Genomic DNA, 27708 nt, shown 5'->3' with positions numbered 1-27708 from the left:
ATACGTATTTTCTATCAGAATACTCGCGGTTTAAGAACAAAATGTTCAGAATTTAGACAAAATATTTTATCTAACGAGTACGACGTAATTGTTATCACGGAGACGTGGTTACATAACGGGATTTTTGACCGAGAACTATGCGATGCCAGGTACGACGTTTTCCGACAAGATCGGGATGTGATTAGTAGTCACAAATCACTAGGCGGTGGAGTGATGATTTTGACCAAACGGGAATTACGAGCTAGGCGTGCGGAGGTCCGGGCGCCGACCCCTATCGAGATGTTGACTGTGACGATACCGGCAAACGCGCTAGGCGCTACACCCGGTCATACTTGCGTCGATTTATGTATTAGCGCTGTATACATTAATACTAATACGTTGTCACTCGATATTAATTATATTATACAAGAACTAAAAACCATGTACGGTCTTTACTATTCTCAACAAAATTATTTATTGGTCGGGGATTTTAATTTACCTTGTATCTCTTGGTCTAAAGAAGGACCGGTACACAGAAAATATGGTAGTACCAGTTTACAAAATGCCGGAGTATATTTAGTAGAAGAACTTAGTCTTATGGGTTTATCACAATATAATAGCCTACAAAATTACGCAGGTAATACGTTAGACTTGGCATTTTCTAATTTACCTCTTAACATCGATCCATGTTATAGCCCACTGGTAAAGTTAGATCAAGCTCATCCCACTTTTACTATAGATATATATGACATTAAAGTATCGCAACTAAATGAGATCTCACCACCAAATCGTAACTTTAGAAGAGGTGATTATGAGGCATTAAATGAATATCTATATAAATTTGACTGGAATAGGGTGTTATTAATCGAAAGTGTAGAGGATTTAACCATAGCTATGTACCAAGTAATTTGCGAAGCCATTGAAAAGTATATACCATTAACTAAAACCCGTATCAGCAACTTATATCCTATTTGGTACAGTCTAGCACTCATAAAGATAATCCGAGAAAAGAAGAAAGTACATGCCAAATGGAAAAAGAGTGGGAATAGACGTTACTATGACGAGTTTACTTTACTACGTAAAAGACAAAAATCCGTTCAAAAATGTTGTTACAACACTTACACTAATAATATTCAAAAAACAATAAAAACTAAACCAAACGCTTTTTGGTCATATATAAAAAGCATGCGTAATGGATCTAATTACCCTAAAATTTTATCATACGGAGATCTGAAGTGTACAGATGGCAGCCAAATTTGTAAAGCCTTTAACGAGTTTTTTAAAAGTGTGTTTGGGAAACCAATCACATCAGTTATACAACCTAATGAATTGAAAACAAATGACAATGCTGACGCTATATTTAAGTTGCATATTTCAGCATCAACTGTAGAAAGGTATTTAAAAGCGCTCGACACAACCAAAGGCCCGGGCAGTGACGGCATACCACCCATATTTTGGTATTCATGTGCTAAATCGCTAGCGATCCCTCTTGCGTACATTTTTAACAAATCATTACATGAAGGCATATTTCCTTCAGTCTGGAAAAAGGCTCATATTGTACCTATTCATAAAAAAGGTTCTAGAACAAACGTCGAAAACTATAGAGGTATATCTCTACTAAACACAATTGCAAAAGTTTTTGAAAAAACGGTATACGATAGACTATACTCGGTTATTGAAAAGGGCATCTCTAAACACCAGCATGGTTTTCTCAAAAATCGTTCAACAGTAACAAATCTGACTTGTTTCTCTGATTTCATATTGACAAATATGGATGGTGGGGGACAAGTTGACGTTGTATATACTGATTTTGAGAAAGCCTTTGATCGTGTGGATCATGTGATTTTGTTGAGAAAACTATTTGAATTAGGAATACGTGGTGATTTGCTGAGGTGGATACAATCTTATCTATCAAATCGTTCACAGGCTGTCGTGGTTGGAGGATATAGATCCGATTTTGTGGAGATACCAACTGGTGTCCCACAAGGTTCACACTTAGGGCCGTTATTATATAACGCATATATTTACGACATAGTAAACAGTGTGGAATATGCTGATTATCTTATGTATGCCGATGACAAAAAAATATTTTACAGGATCAATTCTGAATCGGACTGCCTTCGACTGCAATCGGACCTAAATAAACTATTTAAATATTATTTAGATAATCAAATAACAGTAAATGTAAAAAAATGTCAATGTATTACTTACACGCGTAAAACGAATCCTATTGTATATACATATAATATTAATAACATAGCAATTGTCAGATCTGATGTAGTTCGTGATTTGGGAGTATTTTTTGATCACAAAATGTTACTTAATAGTCATATTGATAATATAGTAGACAAAGCATATAAAAATTTAGGATTTATAATTCGTGCTTGTAAAGATTTTACTGACGTACAGGCTATTAAAACCGTGTATTATGCCTATGTGCGTAGCATTTTGGAATACGCAAGCCAGGTATGGTCACCGCAATATTCAGTGTATAAAAACCGTATAGAGCGAATACAGAGGATATTTGTAAATCATCTCAATTATCGGCTTCGTGTGTCCTCTACCTCTTATAATGAGGACTGCCATCGGCATGGTCTTCTCACACTAGAAGATAGACGTAAAGTGTTGGATATGTGTCTACTTCACGATATCGTACGTGGTCGTTTTGACTGCGAGGAGCTGGTAGCTGCCGTGTCTTACCGTACACCGTCGCGCCGCACACGGCACACCCCGCTTTTGGCAGTACCTCGCCGTGCCTCAAACTATGCAACTAACTCACCCCTCGCTAGAATTCCTCGTGTATACAATAACGAATTTCATGACGTGGACTTGTTTTTTCACACAAAAGGCACATTTAAAAAGCACATTGTTAAATATATAAGTGACAGTTACGAAGCGATAGTCTAGTATCTATAATATGCACACTGCATACATTGTATGGACAAATTACCGGCATCAGTGTGTAGTATATATTATATGGAGATGTATAGCTTCCACACTCATTCATTCAACCATTTATTTAATTCATTTTTTTTTTATGTGTTCAGTTTATTTCTTTGATTTCCTATTTTGTTATTTTGTTTTAGCGCAAGCCAATACTACATACTTTGTGTTAATTAAGTGAAACCTATAGTAGCTTTAATTTTACAACATAAGTTAATGTAAATGAAATTGTAACGCTGTTGGTTTCTAATAAAGAAATAAAAAAAAAAAAAAAAAAAAAAAAAAAAAAAAAAAAAAAAAAAAAAAAAAAAAAAAAAAAAAAAAAAAAAAAAAATAGCCGATTCTCAGACCTACTCAATACGCTCACAAAATTTCATGAGAATCGGTCAAGTCGTTTCGGTGGAGTATGGGAACGAAAACTGTGACACGAGAATTTTATATATAAGATAACAGTATAACAAGTAAGAGGCATGCGATAAAACATAGAAAACAACATAGAAAGTACCACTCATTATTAGTATAATCAGATATTATTGTGCAGTGCTATAGATTTTAAGTTTTTCTATAAAAACCATTATTATCGTTAACGAATTCTTCAATTTTATAGTAACCTTTTAAGCAAATAAAGTGTTTTATATGACATTTAAATCTTTCTTCAGGCTACATCCATTTGTCCGCATTCAGAACCGAACAGCCAGAATTAATGGTAATCAACGTCTATGTGACGTCTATGAGACTCGACCCATTGGCTTTGCGGCGAGATATTGCATCTCTGTGCATTTTCTACCGCATATATCACGGGGAGTGTTCTGAGGAATTGTTCGGATTAATACCAGCTGCTGAGTTTCACCACCGTACCACCCGCCAGAAACTAAAATACCATCCTGATTGTTACGGAAGGAAGGATGGACTGTATTAAGGCTGGCTTAAAATGAGACACGTTCTTAGGTGAGGTAAAATAGCTGTAATCAGCTCGCTAGCAAAAATATAAAGACAGTATGGCATAAGAAAACAAATAGTATATAAAAACAGAACGTCAAAATATAAAATTCAAGTATATATAAAAAACATAAAAACTATCAAAAAGGTTGCCATCGGCAACACTGATCATCTGGATGAATGGCGGTCCTCCACAGTGCGGTTTTCTATAAACCTTTTGCCTCGCACAACCACATAGTGGAATCACCATCCAGCAATGGTATTTCCGAAGCGATACGATATTGAAACCTTCAAGAAAAGAGCCTATTCCTTTTTAAAAGGCCGACAACGTACTTGCAATACCCCTGGTGTGGCGGGTGCTCATGGGCGGCGGTAATCATTTACCATCAGGTACCTCAACTAGTTTAACGATACTAAGTAATAATGAAACTACCACCTAAATAAATATTTTAAATTATTATACAATATATAAAATACTAGCAGACCCGGCCACGCGTTGCTGTGGCTAAGGTTCTTGAATAAAATAATCATCATCATCATCATCATCGCAGCCCGGAAGACGTCCACTGGGCGGCGGTAATCACTTACCATCAGGCGAGTCGAATGCTCATTTGTCGCCTGTGTTATAAAAAAAATCAAGAATCTTTGGCCATCGTTGATTGAAATGAATAACCATACATATGACATATAGAGAAAAACCACATAAAACCAAATCAGTAAACACCTCACCCCTTGTTTACAACATAGAAATACCCTTATGTAAATTCCATCACTCCCTAGGGAAGTAATAACCATCGTACTATTTTATAAGTATATCTTTATCAACAGAAAATGTGCTTTATAGTCGTAAAGGTAAAATATAAAATAAAAACTCATTCCTATTCGACGGCCTCGGTGGTCTAGTGGTTTAGCACACCGCTTTACCTCCGATGGTAGCGGGTGCGATTCCTCGCACGGTGCAAATATTTGTACTCATGAGTATGTTCGTATCGATCTGGGTGTTTTTTATTTATAATGTGTGTATTTACGAAAAAAAAATATCTATATATTCGTATAAGTTATCTAGTACCCATAACACAAGCTTTAGCTAGCTTTATTTGGGACTAGATGGCGCTGTGTGAATTGTCCTGAGATTATTATTATTATATTATTTTCAATGTTACATAAGCTTTATTCTGGCTTTAAAAGAAAGAATTTAAAGAAATTAAAATTAAAAGAAATTAAAGCTATTACTTTCTTAGATAAAAAAAGAATAATAATAATATACCAGTGTGATTAAACTTGTAATATTTCTGTCAAAACTCGAGACCTTTCCATTATTAACTTTCCAAATAACATAGATTTAAGTTCAGTGTAAAGTCAGTCCACGTTATTATTCCGCATCGAATGTACGCGTTACTAATAAGCCATGTAGCACAATAACAAATAAACTTATTAATGTATAATAAAGAGTACAATCATTTCACGTGTATACTCACTACCTATATACTATAATAAACAATATATTATGTTGCAACGCCTCATCACATCATATTGCACCAGTAAAATTGACACAGCGCCAGGTCGCTAGTTCGATTCTTTGCACGGTGCAAATATTTGTATTCATGAGTATGATTGTTTGGGTGTTTTCTATTTATAATATGTATGTTACGAAAAGAAAGTATTTCAGTATTTATATCAGTTGTCTAGTACCCATAATACCAGTTCTGTTGAGTGTGAGACTAGATGACGCTATGTGATCTAGGAATATCTGTGACGTGGTCGAGTGGAATGAGTAGTCATGCTCACTAAAATGTCCAGACTTGTGACGGCGTAGTGGGCCGGGTCATTGACCTCCCTAAAATATGGTCGAGCGCAGTGATGACTGGCTCATCCGTCATACTCGTGAACGGGTGCTGCTTCTAGGGACTGGTCTGCTCTTTTTCTTTTTTTATTGGGTTGTTTGGGCTATTGTCAGATGTGTAGCACCTGTAGCACTGCGACCTACATAGATCTATTGTGCTCGCCCTTTTCAGAGTTCGCTACCTAGACCCGTCAGGGACAAGAATTGAAGGATATTCTTAGGTTCGCTTTAGATCGTTTTTATCTCCTCGGGAAAGAGTGTAAACTTTCCAAAGGAGATATTTCGTTTATGCATGAGTGGTCTGCTCTTATTACTACAACTGATTCAATCTCATTGTATATTTATATTTGACCCAAAAAATTAGTGCTGATTGGTAGTTTGTATTCACACGTTTCGACTTGTAAATGTAAACATACAAGGATTATTTAAAAGAGCAACACACAAGTTTCTTGTTCGTTCTTCTTGTGATGAGACAGCTTTCCGAACGAGCGGAGATAAAAAAAAATTGTTATGACTAATCAAAAGTGCTTAAATTTAGTTTATTTGAATAAATGATTTTCTATTCTATTCTATTCTATTCTATGAACTCAATTTCAAAAAATTCAATCCCATTTCATTTATAACTACACGTATTTTTATAAAAAAAAGGTAATTTGTCGACTCGGCGTTGGGGACCATGAGATTCCCACGTGCTGGTAACATTATATCGAGTGAAAACATTCTGAATTCATTAAGGGAACTGTTTTAATTTGAACGAGCGCCATTCAGGGACGGCTCCTCTCGCGGATTACTCGCAAATGGAAAGCTTTGGCACAAAAGAGTCAAAAATATTGTGTTCTGCAGATTAAATAACTCGCCGTTTCTATATCTCACCATTTCATTTCCCTAAAGACGTGGAGACGCCGTACCTTTGATTGCCAAATGTCGTGGTGGACATTTTAAATTACGAACGTTTGAAAATAGAACGCAGAAATTGGTTTTTATGCGAGCGTTTCCTTTGTTCCATTTTCGTATCTACATTAAAATATTATGGGCGTTTTTTTTTTCATTACGAGAACTGCATCAGGTCTCGTCACTAATAATAAAATTCTCCATTACAAAAGAAGAAAAAATTATAATAAAATTCTTTTTTTAAATCAAGCGCCTTCTTGTAAGATCGCATACTGGCAAACTATTAGTTACATAACATTTTGAATCAGGAATACAGTACATTTGAATATAGAACGCAGAAATTGGTTTTTATGCGAGCGTTTCCTTTGTTCCATTTTCGTATCTACTTTAAAATATTATAGGCATTTTTTTTCTTTTTGGGGACTACATCAGATCTCGTGTCTTATAATATAATTATTATTTTTAAAACAAACGCCATCTTTTAAGATCGCATTGGCAAACTATCATTACATTACATTTTGAATTTAGAACACCCTACGTTTAAATATAGAACGCCGAAATTGGTTTTTATTTAATCGGTTACTTTGTTCCATTTTCGTATTACATTAAAATATTATGGGCGTTTTTTTTTTCTTTTTGAGGATTACATCATCCCTCGTCAGTTATAATAAAATTCTTTTTTTTAAAACAAGCGCTTTTTTTAATATCGCAAATTGACAAGGCATTAGATACATAACATTTTCAATTAGGAATACATTGTTTCTTTGCTCAATGGATTTTGTGGTAAACGATTCGAGTTAGGACCTATATTCATTTTGTCATCATTTTTATGACCTGCACATTTTCTTCTGTATCACACTTACTTGACATTTATAACTATATTTCGGCAAATTTACATACAATCTATTTAAATTATAGCCTATGCGTTATTTTGATGTATGAGTTCTGATTATTGTAAAGTTTCATTAAAAATCAATTAAGTAGTTTTTGCGTGAAAGAGTAACAAACACCCATCAATCTACAGATTCAAATTTTCGTGTTTATAATATTAATAAGATGAGTTTTGGGCTTGGTCTAGAATATAGAATGTTTTCCAAGAAGATATCCACTATTAATACAGAATAGAATAGAATAGAAAATAATTTATTCAAATAAACTTAATTTAAGCACTTTTGAATAGTCAATTTTTTTTTAAATCTACCGTTTATTCGGACAGCTGTCTCATCACATGAAGAATAAGCAAGAAACTTGTGTGTTGCTCTTTTAAACACTCCTTGTAAATTCACATTTTACAAGTCGAAACGTGTAAATACAAACTACCAACCAGCACTAATTTTTTAGGCTCAAATATATAACACAATATGATTAAATCAGTCGTAGTGATAAGACCAGTCCCTACAAGCAGCACTCGGTCACGAGTATGACTGATGAGCCAGCCATCACTCCACTCGACCATATTTTAGGGAAACCCGGCCCACCACGCCGCCACATGTCTAGACATTTTAGTGAGCATGACTACTCATTCCATTCGACCTTGTCATAGCTACAAATTATTGGACAGTTTTGTTAGATATTGTATTGTATTGGACCATTCCAATACAATATGATATGTAAACAGTAATATACCAAAAACTCTCTTAATTGAAAATGATTATTAACTCGTGTATAACTTTTGACGTGTTTCTGTAAAACAATAACAAAACACCTAACAATTGACTATAGAAATGTAAACGATTAATTTTATGCGTATTTATTTAGGTAAGCCTTTATTAAAAAGGAAATTTTATTTTATTTTATATTTGAAGCTCGAAGGTTGTATAAGCTACCAGTTATGTTATGTTAGGTGACAGCCTCGGATTGGTATAGCAGTTTAGCACACCGCTTTACGATCGATGGGCGCGGGTTCGATTCCTCGCACGGCACAAACATTTGTATTCATGAGTATGATGTTTGTATCGGTCTGGATATTTTCCATGTATAGTATGTATGTATTTACAAAAAAAAATCGATGTATTTCTATCAGTTATCTAGTACCCATAACACAAGCTTTAGCTAGCTTAACTTGGGTCTAGATGGCGCTGTGTGAATTGTCCTGAGATTATTATTACAGAAGGATTAAAAAGGATGGAACTAAAACACCGACTTATTTTCGCAAAACTGAGAGCACGCACTTATTTTATGTTTTCGTCTGAATCCGACTGAAAGAGTAATTAATTATATTGTGCAACAAACATATTTATGCCCATAACATGTGGGGAAAGATTGTTAGTAATGTGGACTGATGATCTTATTGCTAGCAATGTACTATATTAGGTTGATTTACACGCTGTTCCCCCTGGATATCACCGTGATAAATTCTTGGTGAATTTACGATGGGCTAACTGACCTGATCTCATGCTCATCTTATCATCCTCCACTGGTGCCCCGCCAGCGTAAACCGTTAGCGCAATGGGTGTACCATTCCATTATCGTACATAAAAAAAAACAACATAATATGGAATTCAAAATAAAATTTAAATTCAAAAATCATGTATTCATATAATACATTTTAGCTTATGATACAAACAATTATACTCATGAATACAAATGTTTGTGCCGTGCGAGGAATCGAACCTGCGACCATCGCACATAAAGCGGTGTGCCAGACCGCTAGACCACCGAGGTCGTCTTTTTAATCTTAAAGATGGACTTAATACTATAGTATTCTCTCCCAGTCAACCTTCGGAATGTGCAGAGATATTTGAATGCTGCTAAAATAATTATAATTGAATTATAATAAAAAAAATACACATAAATACGTTCATACATTAATAGAATTTACCTACTTTTTAATGCAATAAATACACTAAATATATATACATGCATAATATATAGTTTTACCACAGATAACATAAGAAAACCTAACGACTATCCACAGGTATATGAGCATTCTAATATATATCTTAGAATTTAAATTTCAAGAACAGAAAACAAATAAAAAAAACGAAATATTTCTTTGGTCTTTATTCTTAGTATACATTTAAAATACAAGTAATAGAATGGTGTAACTGATTCATACAATAATGATGTATCATAAAGAAAGAAAATAGTTTATTTGGTATATAACAAATATAAAAAAAAATTAATTACATTATATAGGTTTATATTAATTTCATAGTACCAAATAGGTCTCCGCTCAGCATTTGTATCATCTTCTGCTGACTGATATCTTACCTTCACTGCATTATTCTGACTCTAAACTTACTGGTTGTGCATATTGTGTTCCAATTAGAAGGTTGAATTATGAGTATTATTACTACAAAATATTACTGGGTATATATAACACCTTAATTCTCAGAAATGGCAATTTAAAAAGCGGTAATATTGGTGAATAATCTTTATTATCCACAGTTCATTTCTATCTTAAATGATGTCTGCTTTCGTCAAGCGGACCTACAGCTTGTTTGCTATTCCATATCACAGATTGCTCAACAATTCCTACCATACTTTGGTATAAAACCTTTTATAGATGTAAAGCAATAGAACATCCTCTAGCAAGGATTTTATATCCCTTAGACTTACAACTCAGTCTCATTTCCCAACAGCACCGATTTGGTATAATTTCTCTTCTCTGTCTGTCTTTCGATTCTCTTCAATAAAATCTTACTTTTTCACAACAAAATTATCATCAGAATTTATTTCTGTCAAAGCAGAATTATATATCTCATTCTCAACTTTCAAACCATCTTTCCCTCTGTAATAGGGAAACTCATTACTTGTAGATAGATAGTAAATACCGGGTTTATTGAAATCTGTTTTCATGCCAACGTAATTGGTTACAGTGTTGTTGTAACATTTAGCTACTCTAGCATCTTGAATAGAATCACATTGGACTGCAATAAATTTAGACGGATTCTCTATAACTTGCCACCAATACAGTGTAGACTTCAGGTGGCTGCAAAACGTTAAGCATGGAAAGAAAGGTATATCACCTGGTTGGTATTCTCCGCCATTGACATAAATATCTACATGTCCCAGTCTATCTGCTATACCAAATCCGTCTATATTAGTGTGTAGTGCATCAACCTTATCAGCGTCTGAAGAATCTAGTCTATACTTTGATGTTACGCCTCTAAAGCAGGGACCAGATGGATCCAATGCTGTAATTCTGGAAGGTTTTTTGCCTGTAACAGTGTAATAGTATTTGGCAGCGTTGCTGGCGATGTGGCAGCCTAAGCTGAATCCGACGAGTTCCAAGTCACTAGCTTTCAGACCTAGTTCAGATAGTTTGACGAGGAATTCACCAAGCTTTTTCCCGATTCCAAGGCTTAGTCGCACTGATCTGTAAGTAGAAAACAAAAGTAATTTAATTATTTCTGCTATAATTAATGAAGATGAAGGCAAACACGATAAGTGAAATTATATTTTTACATAGTACAATCTTGATACTCCAAAATCTGGCATACAGAACTTTACAAAATAAATAAAGACAAAATAATTATAAATAAAAAGCGTACAAACTATGAATATATAGTTTTGTTGCTGAAGATTTGGGAAAAAAATTGACAATATTTAATGATATGTCGATCTCTTCGATCCATCTTCCCCTGAATACTTGAAATGTAAATTTCAGTACCTCAGGGATGCCCATGACCGTAACCTGCGCTCTAAAAATTCCCTCGTTCTGACTACGCCACTCCATAAAAGGAGTTTCATGACCGACTCTTTTCTTTTACAAGCCTCACGTCTCTGGAACTCACTGCCAGAAGACCTCCGCAGACTTCCTTCTAAATATAGTTTTAAGAGTTAATGAATATCTTTTAAATCGTATCTCATAGTGCTGTAATAAGGCTCATCGTCATCTTATTTATATATATAGTTTGTTTATAATATATATTATGTGTATGTATGTTATATTTCATTATTTATAATATGTATATCTATTTAATACATTTTTATTTAATTTACTAAACCGCCTTCGAGTATCTCTGCTCAGAGAATGCTAATAGCATTAAGCTTGCCTATTATACAATGCAATAAAGTTTAAATAAATAAAAAAAAATAGATTTAAAGACGTTTAGTAAAATGTAAACATCAAATGGTAGATGATGATGAGATGATCTAATTATACTGCATCATTATTTTTATCAAAACTATATCGAACTTATTCGAGAAGAACACACCAAATATTCAAACTAATAATTTTCAAACATACTCGTATTCCTATAACTACAAGAATCAGCAACATATCTATATGAAACAAAACTGTTAACAATGCGAATGAACTTCAAACTTAAAAACAAAACGTGCTGCTCGTGGATTGATTTATTGACGAAATAGAAAAACCTACAACTAATAACTTTGTACAAAGTTTTGTTCTAATTAATGATTCTATTATTTTATTGATCAATAAGAGAGAAAATCTCATGTTTACAATTTTATACAAAGTATCGTTCTAATAACCTATGTTTACATATTATTTTATTGATCAACCTGTGTGGAAGTCACGACTTGAAATTTACGACTGCAGATATTGAACCACTAGCTCTTGACCCTCATGATAAGGATCAAGATATTAATAAATATTCAAACAGATAATAAACACCGCATTCTTAACAATGTAAACAAAATGCATCACCATTTATTATAAATGCTAATAAACTAACACATAAAATCTATTTCCTTATAGACGATGCAATATGGAAAACGGTAATGTAAAATAGTGCAATGTTTTTTTATACTACTACGGCCAAAGTAGCATACGGCCAATGATGGTAAATAGTTACCGTAGCCTATTGACGCCTGAGATACCAGGGGTGTTTTTTTTTTTTTTTTTTTTTTTTTTTTTTTTTATATTTAAATACATTTTTCCACAGACATATTCGTCCGTGCCTTTTTTAATTTACTTTAATATTATTATATTTATTTTATTTCCCTTGTTACAATTTGAACAGCCCCATGTCTGTAGTCCACCGCTCGTGAGAAACATGCAGTCACCCATCTTTATTTGGAAGATTAGATTTATCAATATGTTACAATTATATAAATCCACAATTTTTTTCATTACATTGAAGTAAGAATTCATAATATAACAATACACATTATGAAACAGCATATACTTATATGTCCGTTCACTATTTGTTATAGTCCACACAGTTCACTTTTTGTCGTAGGTTTTTTTTTTTTTTTTTTTTTTTTTCTTTTTTTTTTCCTTTCCCCTTTTTTTTCTTTTTTTTTTTTTTTTTTCCTTCTCCTTCTTTTTTTCTTTTTTTTTTTTTTTTTTAGCGTATGTTCCGGATGATCAGCTGTTCTGGTTTTCTTTGTACTGATTATTTTAGCGCAATCAGCGCATAATCACCAGGGGTGTTACATGCGCGTTGGCAACCCTTAAGAAACCTTAATCCACCCTTCTTGAAAGCCCCATGCTGTAGTCTCCTGAGAAAACCTCAGCAGGTAGTTCATTCCACAATTTTTTTCCGGAAGGCTAATCTGAAACTGCACTGTCCGAGGCCACTTTAATTAGAGATTTTTTCGTCCGCGTGGAGAAAAATTTTTTCTAGAAAAAAAGTAGCCTAAGTTACCTTACCTTACCTTATGTTTGTCTGTAAGAGATTGCTTTAAGCGATAAGGCCGCCTTTTGTTTGCATATCCTTCTTTTTTTATTTTCTTTTTGTAATTATTTGTTTCTTTTATGCACAATAAAGAGTTTTATTATTATATTAAGTTACTATTAGGTAGAGGTAGCTGAAGTAATAAGGAGTAACTTATTACATCAGCTACCTCTTAAAGACCGCTCAGAGATTTGACGAAACAAACCGATAGACAGACAGACAGACAAAAATTTTAAAAAATGTTATTTTGGTCTATATAACATATTTATATTCATATGCATGTAGAAAAAAATGGTTATTTCAGTATTACAAACAGACACTCCAATTAATTTTAATATGACCATGTACCTAATATTGAAATTAAAAAATTTCTAACGATTTTGTAAATGAAACAGGCAATTTGTCTATTCCCATGTATTTACGGCCTCGGTAGTGTAGTGGTTGTCAGTGGTCATTGCTAGCAATAGGATTATTAGTTCACAGCAATCCCGTTTACCCTCTATACAACGCGTTTTTTTTATGGGTGATTATGGACTGGTGCACCCGCCTGCTCTATCGGTTTACGCTGGCGGGGCACCAGTGGAGGATGTTAGGATGAACATGAGGTCAGGTCAGTTAGCCCATCGTAACAAATTCACCAGGAATTCATCACGATGGTTTCCAGGGGGAACCGCGTGGAGGTCAACCTGACATGGTACATTGCTAGTAATGAGGTCATGAATCCACATTACTACCAATTACCTTCCCCCCTATGCAACACGTTTTAGGCTGACAATATACAGTCGGCTATAAACTAAGTTAAGTTACACAGATAGATCATATTTTTGCCTTGAATTCTCACCTGGGATAAATATACCAGAGCAATGTGGATGTTTCAGTTACAAAAACGTTGTATCCTTGTTTGGCATAGGCTGACGCTACTGCCACGTTGTGAATGAAGAGGGAACTATCTAGAAACCCGAGGACATATACAACTGTCTTCTTGTTTTTGAAATCTGAAAGTTGAAAGAATCTTTATTTATTTAAACATAATGCACAGATGTTAATATTATCACTACATGCTATAAAACAAAGTCGCTGTCGCTGTCTGTCCGGCCCTATATATGCTTAAATCTTTAAAACTACGCAACGGATTTTGAAGCGTTTTTTTTAATAGATAGAGTGATTCAAGAGGAAGGTTTATATATATATATATATATATATATAATACGTGTACACCCGGACGAAGACGGGGCGAGTAGCTAGTTAACATTAGAAACGCGAAAGTTTGAGAATATGGATTTTTGTTACACTGAACGGATTTTGATGTAACTTTACAGTTATATAGTTTATGCATCAGAGTAACATATAGGCTATAAATTTCACGTGGGCACAGCTAGCATCCCATAACTTCAATTCACTTTCCGACTGTTTAAGCGACAGTTACCACTTACCACCTGATGGACAGTAAGCTTGTTTAAAATTATAATTAATTAAAAAATAGTAAAAATTTACTTAGTATTCTTGAGTTCATCGAATACAAACAAAAAATAAAATATTTCCTATTTATAATATTAGTTGAGAAATTGTAAACTAAAAGAACCTACATACCTGGATAGTAAGTCACTCCAACTCTCTTAGCAGCAATGCTGATTGGCATAAAACGTCTGTCGACTCCAGTTTCAGGGGTCCACTGGTGCCACACGATCTGTAAGCGCTGCAGTGATGCTGGACTGATGCTGACATTTTTGAAAGACCCCGGACCTGCAGGATGTTGTACTCATTTATACTCTTTATTGCAGCAAATACAGAAAGTAATTAAAATATTAAATATGCATTTTTTTTCTCATGAGACTACAGCAGGGTTTTTCAGGAAGGGTATATTAAGGTTTCTTAAGGGTCGGCAACGCGCATGTGACACCCTGGTGTTTCATAAGCTACAGTAACCGTTTACTATCAGATAGGCCGTATGATTGGGACCTATGTGGTATAAAAAAAAACTGATACAAAAGGCGGTCTTATCGCTAAACAATCTCTTCCAGACCTTTGGATGGATAGAGAAGGTAAAAATAAAAAAATATTTTATAATACGTATATTTTTACCTTATGTTTGAAGTCATTTTCTTGTTATATCGAATTAGCTGTTTTTTTGCAGATGTCTATTTCATTACGTAATGGATTTATATATATATATATTTATTTAATTCCGCTATGCAACGTCATGTTATTTAAATTTACTTCTTATCACATTTCTTATCACTACGACTGATTTAATCTTATTGTGTTTTTATATTTGAGCCTAAATAGATTAATAGGTTGGTAGTTTGTATTCACACGTTTCGACTTGTAAAATGTGAACTTACAAGGATTGTTTAAAAGAGCAACACACAAGTTTCTTGCTTATTCTTCTTGTGATGAGAAAGCTTTCCGAATAAGCGGTAGATTTAAAAAAAAATTGTTGAATATTATAAAGTGCTTAAATTAAGTTTATTTGAATAAATTATTCTCTATTCTATTCAAAGCAAAATTCCATTTACTCCAAGGCAAACTAAATACAGCCTTAACACAATCGACAGTAACAGAAGAGTTTTCACAAAGTCTACCTAGCTAAAAACTAACCTTGGTCTGCGTAACTTATCTCCAATAATAGTGTATACGATTTTTTTAGCGAAAAATAAAGAAACATATATTTTTTATATATAAATATAACATATTTTTATGTTAATGTAACATGTTATTTTTTACATTTTCAACCTTCAGTGGCGGCTGTAAAATACATTATTACATTCGGGTCAGGGTCCTGTCCTCGCCTATTACTTGTCTAGATTATAATATACTAGCTGTGCCCGTGACTTCGAATGATGACGAATTTCCATACAAACTTTCATTCCCTATTTTACTTTACGAGTAAATTTTTACAAACTTTGATTATCATATTTATTTATAATCAACAGCCCATGAAATAAGTTTCAAGCTTTTAGCTTTAAAAATGACGATACTTCCATACAACCTTTTATCTTCCCTTTCAACCCCTTACAACCCTTTTTTCGAATTAAAAAATAGCCTATGTCCTTTCTCAGGGTCTAGGCAATCTGTGTACCAAATTTCATTTAAATGGGTTCAGTTGTTTTGGCGTGTGTAAAGTGCGACAGACAGACAGCCAGACAGACAGACAGACAGTAACCCTGTCTGTCTGTCTAGCCAGACAGACAGACAGGTCACATTTAAAATATTAGTAAGGATTACTTTTGAATCATGGCTAAAAACTTAGCCCTATTTTATTTTGTTTCTACCAAATAAACTTAACTCATTTCCGGTAATTCAATAATCCAGACTAATCCACAGTTATTTTGGCATTTACAATATGAAGTACTAGTCGCTCGCCCCGGCTTCGTTCAGGTGTACATGTATTATCTATACATATAAATAAATTGGAGTGTCTGTTTGTAATATTGAAATAACCGTTTTTTACTACATACATATATGAATATAAATAAGATACATATACCAAAATAACATTTTTTACAATTTTTGTCCATCTATCTGTCTGTATGTTTGTTGTAAACGATGTCGTTAGTTCTACTGAAGGCTGCAATTTTGTTAAATCTACATATACATATAAATAAATTGGAGCGTCTGTTTGTAATATTGAAATAACAGTTTTTTATTACATGCATATGAATATAAATACGGTGCATACACCAAAATAACATTTTTTACAATTTTTGTCTGAAATCTCTGAAATAGCTGGACCGATTTTGACGAGACTTTTATTGGCAGGTAGCTGATGCAATAAGGAGTAAGTTAGGCGAATTTTATTTTTAAAAAATTGTTTTCTTTTAGATAAAAGTAAAGTTAAATTCCACGCGGACGAAGATGCGTGTACTGCTAGTTATATATAAACCTTCCTCTTGAATCACTCTATCTATAAAAAAACCGCATCAAAATCCGTTACGTAGTTTTAAAGATTTAAGCATACATAGAGACGGACAGACAGCGACAGCGACTGTGTTTTATACTATGTAATGATGATGAAGGATGATTAGAAAATTATTACACTTTTTTCCAAAGTCATTTATCACTGAATGCTTGTTTACCGTTTCAGTGACTGAAATAAACATTGTGTTTTTTATCGCAACATTTAATTCTAAGCACACTAAAGATCTTTTTAAAAATATGCTGACACAGCATCCCATGGCCGTAACTCAGCCGGGCTTAGCGTCTGTTCAACGGAGATTTACCGATACCGAGATAGTCCATTTCGGATGCTGAAATCCAGATAATAGGTGGCCAGTGGGAAACGTTAAATCGAAAACTCAATTATCTTAGAGAGTTACTATATTATCTTGTTTATAGATTACTAGCTAGTCGCCCCGGCTTCGCACGGGTGTACATGTATTATATATATAAACCTTCCTCTTGAATCACTCTATCGATTAAAAAAACCGTCTCAAAATCCGTTGCGTAGTTTTAAATATTTAAGCATACATAGGGACAGACAGACAGCTACAGCGACTTTATTTTATACTATGTAGTGAGTAATAATAATAATAATAATAATCTCAGGACAATTCACACAGCGCCATCTAGTCCCAAGTTAAGCTAGCTAAAGCTTGTGTTGCGGGTACTAGATACAAATGTATAGATAATGTTTGTTTTCGTAAATACATACATATTATACATAGAAAACACCCAGACCGATACAAACAATCATACTCATGAATACAAATGTTTGTGCCGTGCGAGGAATCGAACTCGCGACCATCGGACGTAAAGCGTCTGCTAGACCGCTAGACCACCGAGGTCGTCATATGATGATCAAGTGATGATGATTAAATGGCTTACCAACGATATAGTGCTATATTTATTTTTAATCTGTTGTGTTTAACTTTTATAGAACAGTTAATAAAGTCTTAATAAGATTAATTAATAATAATGAAAAGTTTCAGTTACATTATTTTTTAACACAGTTTTTGATGTTCACATCCTGATCTCAACCCCTTACATATTAGGTTTTTAAAGATCACTAATCATTTATTCATGTAGGTCATTTTAGCCGCTTATGAACGTCAAACTTGCGTTGTCTTGACCAGGTCATCCGCTGGTCTTTACGGGCCGCTGGGTATGTGCCTCGAGCTCTTTGCCCGGGCGTACTGCTGGGGTGTGCCACCCCAGCGTTCCTTTACCGGCCGGCTGCTTCCCAGCAGCTGGCTGTGGGCGTTATGTGACGGGAGACTCTACGTGTTACGTTAATCAAACCATCACGAGTCACATGATGACGTGATATTTGGGGTGCCATTCAACTATGATATTTACCCTTCAAATTTTTTTTTGACTACTCCCAATTCTTTATGGTTGCCTGGAAGAGATCGCTTTTTAGCGATAAGGCCGCCCATTGTTACCTCTTTGTCTTGTTTATTGTATTTAATTTTTTTTTTTTATCATTTTGTACATAATTGTATATGTAATTGTATTTTCTGTGAGAGGAACAATAAAGAGTTTCATTCATTCATTCATTCATTCATTCTTATTGAGTGCTTCGCAGCGTAAACGGTTTACGATACGAAAAAAATTTTTTTTTCCGATTACTCTAATGCTGTCTACCGCAGCTGGCTTTTACAGCTTAACCGGACGATAGGGAGCGGGTGCAGATGGCACTGCAAACACGTGGAAGGACTTATGGAGTGGCTGAAGGCCACCCGCCTGACGGATACGACTTTAGTCTGCGGACACCGCTAAGATTCGAACCTCGCTCAGGCCGTCGTAATTTCGATCCCCGTTTGAATTGTACAGGATATCTATCGGAGTAGACATAAAAGTGCTACATATACCCAGTTCTTTCCTATCAACATCTGCATTTACATGTTCATTCACGCGTGAATCAGTTTTCACTTTTTTTTAGTACTACTCTCTCTACTCTAATGCTGTTGGCCGCAGCTGGCCTTTACAGCTTCACCGGACGATACAACGACTTATGGAGCGGCTGAAGACCAACCGCCTGACGGATACGACTTTAGTCTGAAGGCACCGCTAGAGGTTCATTACTCCTCGGCTCAGGCGACGTAATTTCGATCCCCATTTGAATTGGACGCGGAATCGATCAGAGGGGTAAAAAAGTGCCATATATACTCTGTTCTTTCCTATCAACATCTGCATTTACAAGTTCATTCACAGGTAAATCGTCTTTCACGCAGGGAATAATGTGCATGTAAATGTAGCAAAAGAGAACGAGAAACACCTAGACCGCCGAGTGCTCGCCATTTTGAATTGATACTTATTATTTAAGTATCAATTCAAAATGGCGGATATCTGACTATGAAGCAAAGACAATTATAGAGTTATTGAGCATTCTAATCACTACGATGATTTCCTCTTATTTAGTTGTTTAACCAGTTGGTTGTATATTTAATATTTTTTCTATTTGAGTATTTAATTACTAAGTCAATTTTTTTAACGTTAATTTGCAGTTTTTAAGAACGAGAAAGAAACTTGCGTGTTGCTCTTTTAAATAATATTATTCTTACGAGAAAGAAACTTGTTTAAAAGAGCAATACGCAAGTTTCTTTCTCGTTCTTCTTGTAATGAGCTTTCCGAATGAGCGGTAGATTAAAAAAATGTGATGACTATTCAGAAATGCTTCAATGTAAGTTTATTTGAATATATGATAAAAAAAATTGACGTCTTCGGTGGTCTAGCGGTTAGCACACCGCCTTACTTCCGATGGTCGCGGGTTCAATTCCTCGCACAGTACAAACATTTGTATTCATGAGTATGATTATTTGGGTGTGGGTATATCAATCTGGGTGTTTTCTATGTCTAATAAGTATTTACAAAAAAATATCTATATATTTGTATCAGTTGTCTAGTACCCATAACATAAGCTTTAGCTAGCTTAACCTGGGTCTAGATGGCGCTGTGTGAATTGTCCTGAGATTATTATTATAATTAAATAAATACAAATTACATATTACACATAAGGGGAAAGAACGTGACCTGTAAAGGCAGCAAATTCGCACTTACATAACTCTTGTGTAATAAATTTTACAATTCATAATACGGAAATGTTCAAATGCTAATTTGAATTTTACTACGACCATTCAAGGATGACATTCAAATTTGAATTACACGTGCTTGTATGAATACAAATGTTGCTGGCTGGCTTGTTCTTCATTCTTTTTATAAATTTTATATTTTGACTAGCTTTTGCCCGCGGCTCCGCTCGCGTTAATTTATCCCCTTAGGGGTGGTTTTTATCAAAATCCTTTCTTAGCGGATGGGTTACGTCATAACATCTACCTGCATACTTAATTTCAGCTTGATCCGACCAGTGGTTTGGGCTGTGCGTTGATAGATGACTATGTCAGTCACCTTTGAGTTATATATATTTAGATATCCGATTTTTACGACGCTTTTTTACTTCCTCGCTAAGCCCTCTTAAGAAATCTACACGTTTATTACAATTATTGTTGGCGACCGACCGCGGAACTCTTTTGATATTTATATTGTTTTTAAATTTATATTTTTTGAAGAGTTATTTTTTTTTATATATCATGTTATTTGATATACTTCACTTTATTGTATTATTCACTCATTGTCTTTTGGTAGTTTCGCAACTGCATATTAATATATTATATTATTATAAACTACGTGTTTTTATCATTTAGACACCCATACAGTCCACCGATCCGTTACAATTATTATATTATATAGTATTTATTATTTTATTATATATACGCTCTAGCACACAGCTTTACCTCCGATGGTCGCCATCGGACGCAAAGCGGACCGTGAGTCCGTAGACCGTTAGACCACTGAGGTCGTCATTAACCTGAAATTTATAAAAAAAATGGTAGACAAGCTGCCATCAACAACAAACTTTGTTGTCATGCTATTTTACAGTATTGTAAGATATTACTTTTTAAATTGTCAACACTTTGCGTTATAACAATGGATTATAATGTAAAGTTATATCTATTTAAATGTACAAGCGGGTCGACAATGAACTAGTAAATTATTTACATGTAAGGACGTTATAGGTTATGTTTTTGAATGAAAAATACGTAAATCTGTAATGATCTTAACCTTACTATCTATGAGCCTTACTAGACATAAACTTACTATATAATATATGTATATACTAGCTGTGCCCGCGATTTAACCCGCGTTAAAATTCAATACATAAATTTCAATAAAAAATATAACCTATGTGTTATTCTGATGTATATTTAGTTATATTACTGTAATGCTTCATTAAAATCCGTTCAGTAGTTTTTGCGTGTGAGTAACAAACATGCATCCTAACTCACAAACTTTCGCGTTTATATAATTTTATACTACAGTATATTATAATATCCCTCGTCAATTCACACAGTGCCATCTAGTAACAAGCTAAGCTAAACTTATGTTTGGTCCAGACAATTAATATAACACTTAGATACATTTTTTGTAAATATCTACATAATAAGCATAGAGAACATCCAGATCGATACAAAAAAACATACTAATGAATACAAATGTTTGCAATGAGGAATCGAGCCCGCGACCATCGGAAGTAAAGCGGTGTGCCAAACCACTACACCACCGAGGGTCTCGCTCATAGTAGTAACTATTAGGACTACAACTGGTTAATCAAATAAATTATACATGCTTTTACATTATTTATTTATTACCAAAAGTAAAGTACTTACAATCTGCAAGATAACCAGTCGGGTATCCAGCATCCGGGCGAGGGGAGAAGCCTGCATGAGCTCTTGTCATCAACAATGATGTCATTATTGACAATATCCTTCTGAAATGTAACAAAATTAAAACATTTTTAACTGACATTTTGTTATTCATATAATTAGGGCTTGAACACGAATATTTCATTTTTTATAACACAGGGGACAAACGAGCATGCGGCTCACCTGATGGCAAGTGATTACCGCCGCCCATGAGCACCCGCAACACCAGGGGAATTGCAAGTACGTTGTCGACCTTTTAAAAAGGAATAAGCTCTTTTCTTGAAGGTTTCAATATCGTATCGATTCGGAAATACCATTGCTGGAAGGTGATTCCACAATGTGGTTGTGCGAGGCCTTTTTATTTTTATTTCTCCTTGTTTATTGTTGTTATCTCTATGTTATATATACTTTTCTCATCTTTATTCTCTCCGATCGATCGCCCGTCCAATTCAAACGAGGATCGAAATTACGACGGCCTGAGCCGAGGTTCGAACCCCTAGTGGTGCCCTCAGACTAAAGTCGTATCCGTCAGGCGGGAGTTGGTCTTCAGCCGCTCCATAAGTCCTTCTGCGTTTTCTTGAAAATATTACTTTCAGAAATAAGCCCGCCTTATTGTAACTTTCCATGTGTTTATTTCTTTTCTTTACTGTATGTTACAAATAGAGTATATTTTATATATCTATCTAACTATATCGTCTCACTTATGGATATTATTGACAGCCTCGGTAGTCTAGTGGTTTAATACACCGGTTTACTATCCGATCGTCGTGGGTTCGATTCCTCGCACGGTACAAACATTTGTATTCATGAGTATAATTGTTTGTATCGGTCTGGCTGTTTACTAAGTATAATGTGTATTTATTTACAAAAAAAAAATGTATCCATGTATTTATATCAGTTGTCTAGTACCCATAACACAAGCTCTGCTTAGCTTGGGACTAGATGGCGCTGTGTGAATTGTCCTGAGATATTATATTATTATTATTATTTCTGTTTCAAATTCCAAATTGTGTTATTTATAATAACACAATTTGGAATTTGAAATTAAAGTATAATATTAGGGTCTTAAGGTTTCTAACGGTTCAGAACCCTATTTGTGGTATAACATAAATCAAATAACAAACAACACATCCAATAACCATCTAGTTCTGATAAATAAAAAAAATAAAACAGACCCGTCAGATAATCGACTCTAGAAACTTAGTTACAACCTAAAACTAGTTTAAGTGTTGCCAATCCCTAATTTAAAAGCCAGGATTAGTATAAAAACAGGACTTAGTAATAATAATAATTAAATTAATATATTGCAATGAAAATAGATGAACAGAAATCCAAGTAATTCAAATAATTGTATTTTTTTAACAAAAGTATTTGAATAATTTTAAAGAAGCTCACGAATTTTATGATTAAAGACCCATAAAACTGCTTAAGAAATAATCAGGACGTCCAGGACAGGAATCAGAATACATTACAAAAAATAGGACATGTCCTGAGAAAATAGGACGGTTGGCCATCCTAGTTCACAGAGGTCATTGACTGATTAAGACAAAATATAGCATATCATGAAAACATTATGAATTACAAGGTTGTATAGATATATCAAGGCAATGCAATTTAATTGAATATTCGTTTATATATGTTTACTAGCTTTTGCCCGCGGCTTCGCTCGCGTTAATTTACCCCCTTAGGGGTGGAAAATGCCTATGTCATAGTAGCTTTATGCATGCAAAGTCTCAGCCCGATCGGTTTAAAATTGACAAAGTTCATACAAACTTTCATCCCCTATTTTATCCTCTTGAAGGTAGAATTAATCAAAATCATTTCTTAGGGGATGCCTACGTCATAGTAGATTTATGCATGTAAAATCTGAGCCCGATCGGTTTAAAATTGACAAAGTTTCATACAAACTTTCATCCCCTATTTTATCCAAATTCTTTGTATATTAATCAAAATTCTTTCTTAGCGGATGCCTACGTTATAACATCTACCTGCATGCCAAATTTCAGCCCGATCCGTTCAGTGGTTTGGGCTGTGCGTTGATAGATCACTCAACACAACATATAGATTACAAAATAATTACTACCATAATTTAAATTAATTTGAACACATTTATATAATTGTTACGAACAAAATTGAACATTGAAATTAATAACCATTAGTTTCTCTGTGGTCTACTGGTCTAGCACACCGCTTTACGTCCGATGGTCGCGGGTTCGATTCCTCGCACGGCACAACATTTGTATTCATGAATATGTTTGTTTGTATCTGTCTGGGTATTTTCTATGTATAATATGTATGTATTTACAAATAAAAACCTGTGTATTTCTATCAGTTATCTAGAACCCATAACACAAGCTTTAGCTAACTTAACTTGGGTCTAGATGGCGCTGTGTAAATTGTCCTGAGATTATTATTATTATTATTAGCTTCAGAATCGATTTAAACTAATTTTTTGCTATATAATTGGTATGACAAACAAACTAGCGGCCCACGTGATGATGAACGGTAATAATACAAATGGGTGTACTGTGCAAGGAATCGAACCCAAGACCGCGACGATATATGAAGTAGAGCGTTGAACCACCGAGGCCGTAAAATGAAATGGTTTTTATTCCATTGACACTTATAAAATCGACACTTCTAAAGTTTGTTTTTAAGAGATATTTCAAGTACAAACACGGTTCATTTCTCAAAGCATTTCGTTTAATCTTGATAAAGTAACAGACAGACTCACTTTTGGATTTATATACCTAAATGGTATGAATTAGTACATTTCAAAAACTCACCTCAACTCCATTCTTGAAATTATCCGAAGTCAATTGCCGCAATGAAGTTTCAATAATTCCTTAATTGTAAATTTAGCTAGAATATTTTTTTGAAAAACAAATTTTATTGTCTTAATTATAGCCACAGAAATATATAAAAGAAATAAAAGTGCGAAATTTAAATTTGAATTTAACTCTTTCTATTTTCTCTATTTCTTATTTGAAAATAGAATACGTTTAAAACTTAAAAATGGAACTCTTTATTTAAATTTTAAAATAGAATTCATTCAAAACTTAAAAATGAAACTTTTATTTTTATTTCAAAATAGAATTCGTTCAAAACTTAAAAGTGGAACTTTTATTTTTATTTCAAAATATAATTCGTTCCAAACTTAAAAATGGAACTCTTTATTTTCATTTCAAAATAGAATTCGTTGAAACTTAAAAATGGAACTCTTTATTATTATTTGAAAATGGAATACGTTGAAAATAAACAAAAGAATAGAATTTGACACAATGCGCGCGACGTACACAAAACGCATGCAGACTACTATTGAAGCCACAGAATATAATATATTCAACAAGTTTAAGTTTAAGGGCACTACTGTCGGTACAAGCACAGATTATAATAGCTATTCTGAAAGTACATCACTGTCGTTCGCGCACGACGGTATTACGCAAAATATAACCATTACTCATTTTGATGAAATATTATTACTGTAAAGTTTTATCAAAATCCGTTGACCAGTTCTTGCTTAACGAGTAACAAACTATTTGTCCGTCTATCCATACAAAGTTTTTCATTCATAATATTTATTCATTCATTTATATTATTCAGATTTCAAGAAATGTACAGATTTATATATGACTAGCTGTGCCCGCAACGTCGTCCGCGTGGAATAGGCGACCCCATTTTAGGTATATAAATTTTACCCTCACCTATTAAGAGTAAAATTTGTATAACTTTGAATATCATATTTATTTATATTTCATCAACAGCCTAAAAATAAGTTTCAAGTTTTAAAAATGACGATATTTCTATACAACCTTTCTTCTCCCCTTTCGATCTCCTACAACCCTTTTTTCGCATCAAAAAGTAGTCTAAGTCCTTTCTCGGGGTCTAGACTATCTGTATACTAAATTTCGAAATTTTATTTGCTCATTGTGTGCAATTTTATCCAACTTGGAATAGCAATGTTAGAAGCTTGAAGAAGCAAGCAACAAAAATCGGATAGCTTACATCTCTATTTATAGTCGCAATATTATTTTATTTAAGAACCTTAGCCACCAACGCGTGGCCGGGTCTGTTAGTACGGTATTAAATTTGAGCTAAAGTTAACAGGCAATTTTCAGATGTTCGATCCAGAGTAACGTGTAGCAGGTAGAGAAACTGATCGACACATTAGCATTAATTGTGATTAACCGGTTAACCGGTAGAGGCTAATGGGAGATAGTAGCTATAATGAGAATGTAGTACTGCGAGTAGCACCTTGTTTCACGTAGAATGATCGATAAAGGGTTATGCAGTAAGGCTGTAAATGTAACGACATATCGGTTATCCGTAGTTACTAAAGTTATTGATACTTCACGTTACGTTACGTTATTTTTCGTGCAATAGAGTTACACGTAAGTTTCTTACTCATTCTTCTTGAGTGCAGAATAAAAAATATGACTATTCAATAGTGCTTAAATTAAGTTTATTTGAATAAAGATTACTTCTGCCCTATGTTAGAGTGTTAAAATATATATGCTATTAAATTTGACCTAAAGTTAACAAGCAATATTGAGATGATCGGTCCAAAGTAACGTGTAGCATGTCGAGAAACCGATTAAACTGTTAACCGGTACAGATTAATGGGAAATACTATTTACAATGAGAATATAGTACTGCGGATGGCAACTATTTCACGTAGAATGATCGGGAAAGGGTTATGCATTAACGCTTCAAAAGTAACGATATAATATGGATTATCCAAAAATACTAGTTACTAATGTTATTGATACTTTATGTTCACATTACGTTACGTTTCGAGCAACAGAGTAAGTTTCTTCTTGCACAATAATATTATTCTGTAAAAAATAAAGATCGTTTGGAAACAATAGGAGCTTGAGATTCTTGTTAGTTTTTCTTAGCTCGAATACACTCCGACTGGTGGTAGATATTACATATCTATACATATAAATGAAATTGGAGTGTCTATTTGTAACATTGAAATAACAAATTTTTACTACATGCATATAAATATATATACGGTATACACACCAAACTAACATTATTTTACAATTTTTGTCTGTCTGTCTGTTTGTTCCGGCTAATCTCTGAAATGGCTAAACCGATTTTGACGGGACTTTTATTGGCAGGTAGCTGATGTAATAAGGAGTAACTTAGGCTACTTTTATTTTAGAAATATTATTTTATTTAAAAAAAAATGTTATAGAAAAATAAAGTAAAATTCCACGCGGACGAAGTCGCGGGAACAGCAAGTCTATCATAGGAGTCTGTAATAGACGTACATGAATTAAAATATATTGATTTGTTTTGCAATTTATACGTTATGTTTTGTGGGTCAGACAAACAACTCGCAAGTTTTAAGTGATTTATTGTTTTAGTTTTATTTATCAGTCACATTTAGTTTTTACTCTATAAATAAAATAGTAACAGTTTTGGTCTATCTGGTGAAATAGGTGAAACTTACCTTAGTTTCACCTATTTCAGCTGCCAAACAAATCAAATCGTTAAATGTGTTTCGGTACTTCGTTACTAATGACGTACTGGTTTTACTAAGTAGTCGGTGTTTACGGTTTTTAACATCTCTAGTATTAAGCATGACAATATGTGCATACATTAAGTATTAATATATTTTAACTCAAAAAATTTAAAAACTAAAGTTATGTAACCTTTAGCGTTAACAGAGATTTAATTGAAATAAGTTTTTTCTCGACTATCTACCACAGAATAACAGAACTTTCTGACTAATTAGTTTTAATAGAAGATAAGAAGATATAGTTTTAATAGAAGATTAAGAATCGTGCACCGGCTTTCGCTAACGGTTATG

General features: G+C 33.9%; 1 protein-coding gene across 1 annotated transcript; it reads right to left on the bottom strand.

Moving 5' to 3' along the window:
* Positions 1 to 9642: 9642 nt before the first annotated feature.
* Positions 9643 to 24800, bottom strand: LOC131849739 (lipase member H-like). The gene is made up of 5 exons (XM_059199853.1): positions 24674 to 24800; positions 21852 to 21952; positions 14776 to 14928; positions 14027 to 14180; positions 9643 to 10916 (listed from the first exon to the last, which is right to left on the bottom strand). Exons 1-5 carry the CDS (start codon positions 24682 to 24684, stop codon positions 10238 to 10240), a joined length of 1098 nt encoding a protein of 365 aa, XP_059055836.1. The 5' UTR covers positions 24685 to 24800; the 3' UTR covers positions 9643 to 10237.
* Between the last annotated feature and the right edge of the window lie 2908 nt (positions 24801 to 27708).

Source organism: Achroia grisella, unplaced genomic scaffold (genome assembly GCF_030625045.1).
Source record: "Achroia grisella isolate CSIRO2021 unplaced genomic scaffold, CSIRO_AGI_Agris_v1 utg660, whole genome shotgun sequence".
NCBI lineage: Eukaryota > Metazoa > Arthropoda > Insecta > Lepidoptera > Pyralidae > Achroia > Achroia grisella.
The sequence above is the reverse complement of the archived record's forward strand: the minus strand, read 5'-3'. Positions and strand labels throughout refer to the sequence as shown.

Bases quoted from the DNA above. Each gene is read 5' to 3' on its own strand.
- LOC131849739 (XM_059199853.1), bottom strand. The intron at 14,929-21,851 runs GTAAGTACTTTA...AACATCCTGCAG, and splicing joins GACTGGTTATCTTGCAGATT to GTCCGGGGTCTTTCAAAAAT. The intron at 14,181-14,775 runs GTATGTAGGTTC...TTCAACTTTCAG, and splicing joins TGGAGTGACTTACTATCCAG to ATTTCAAAAACAAGAAGACA.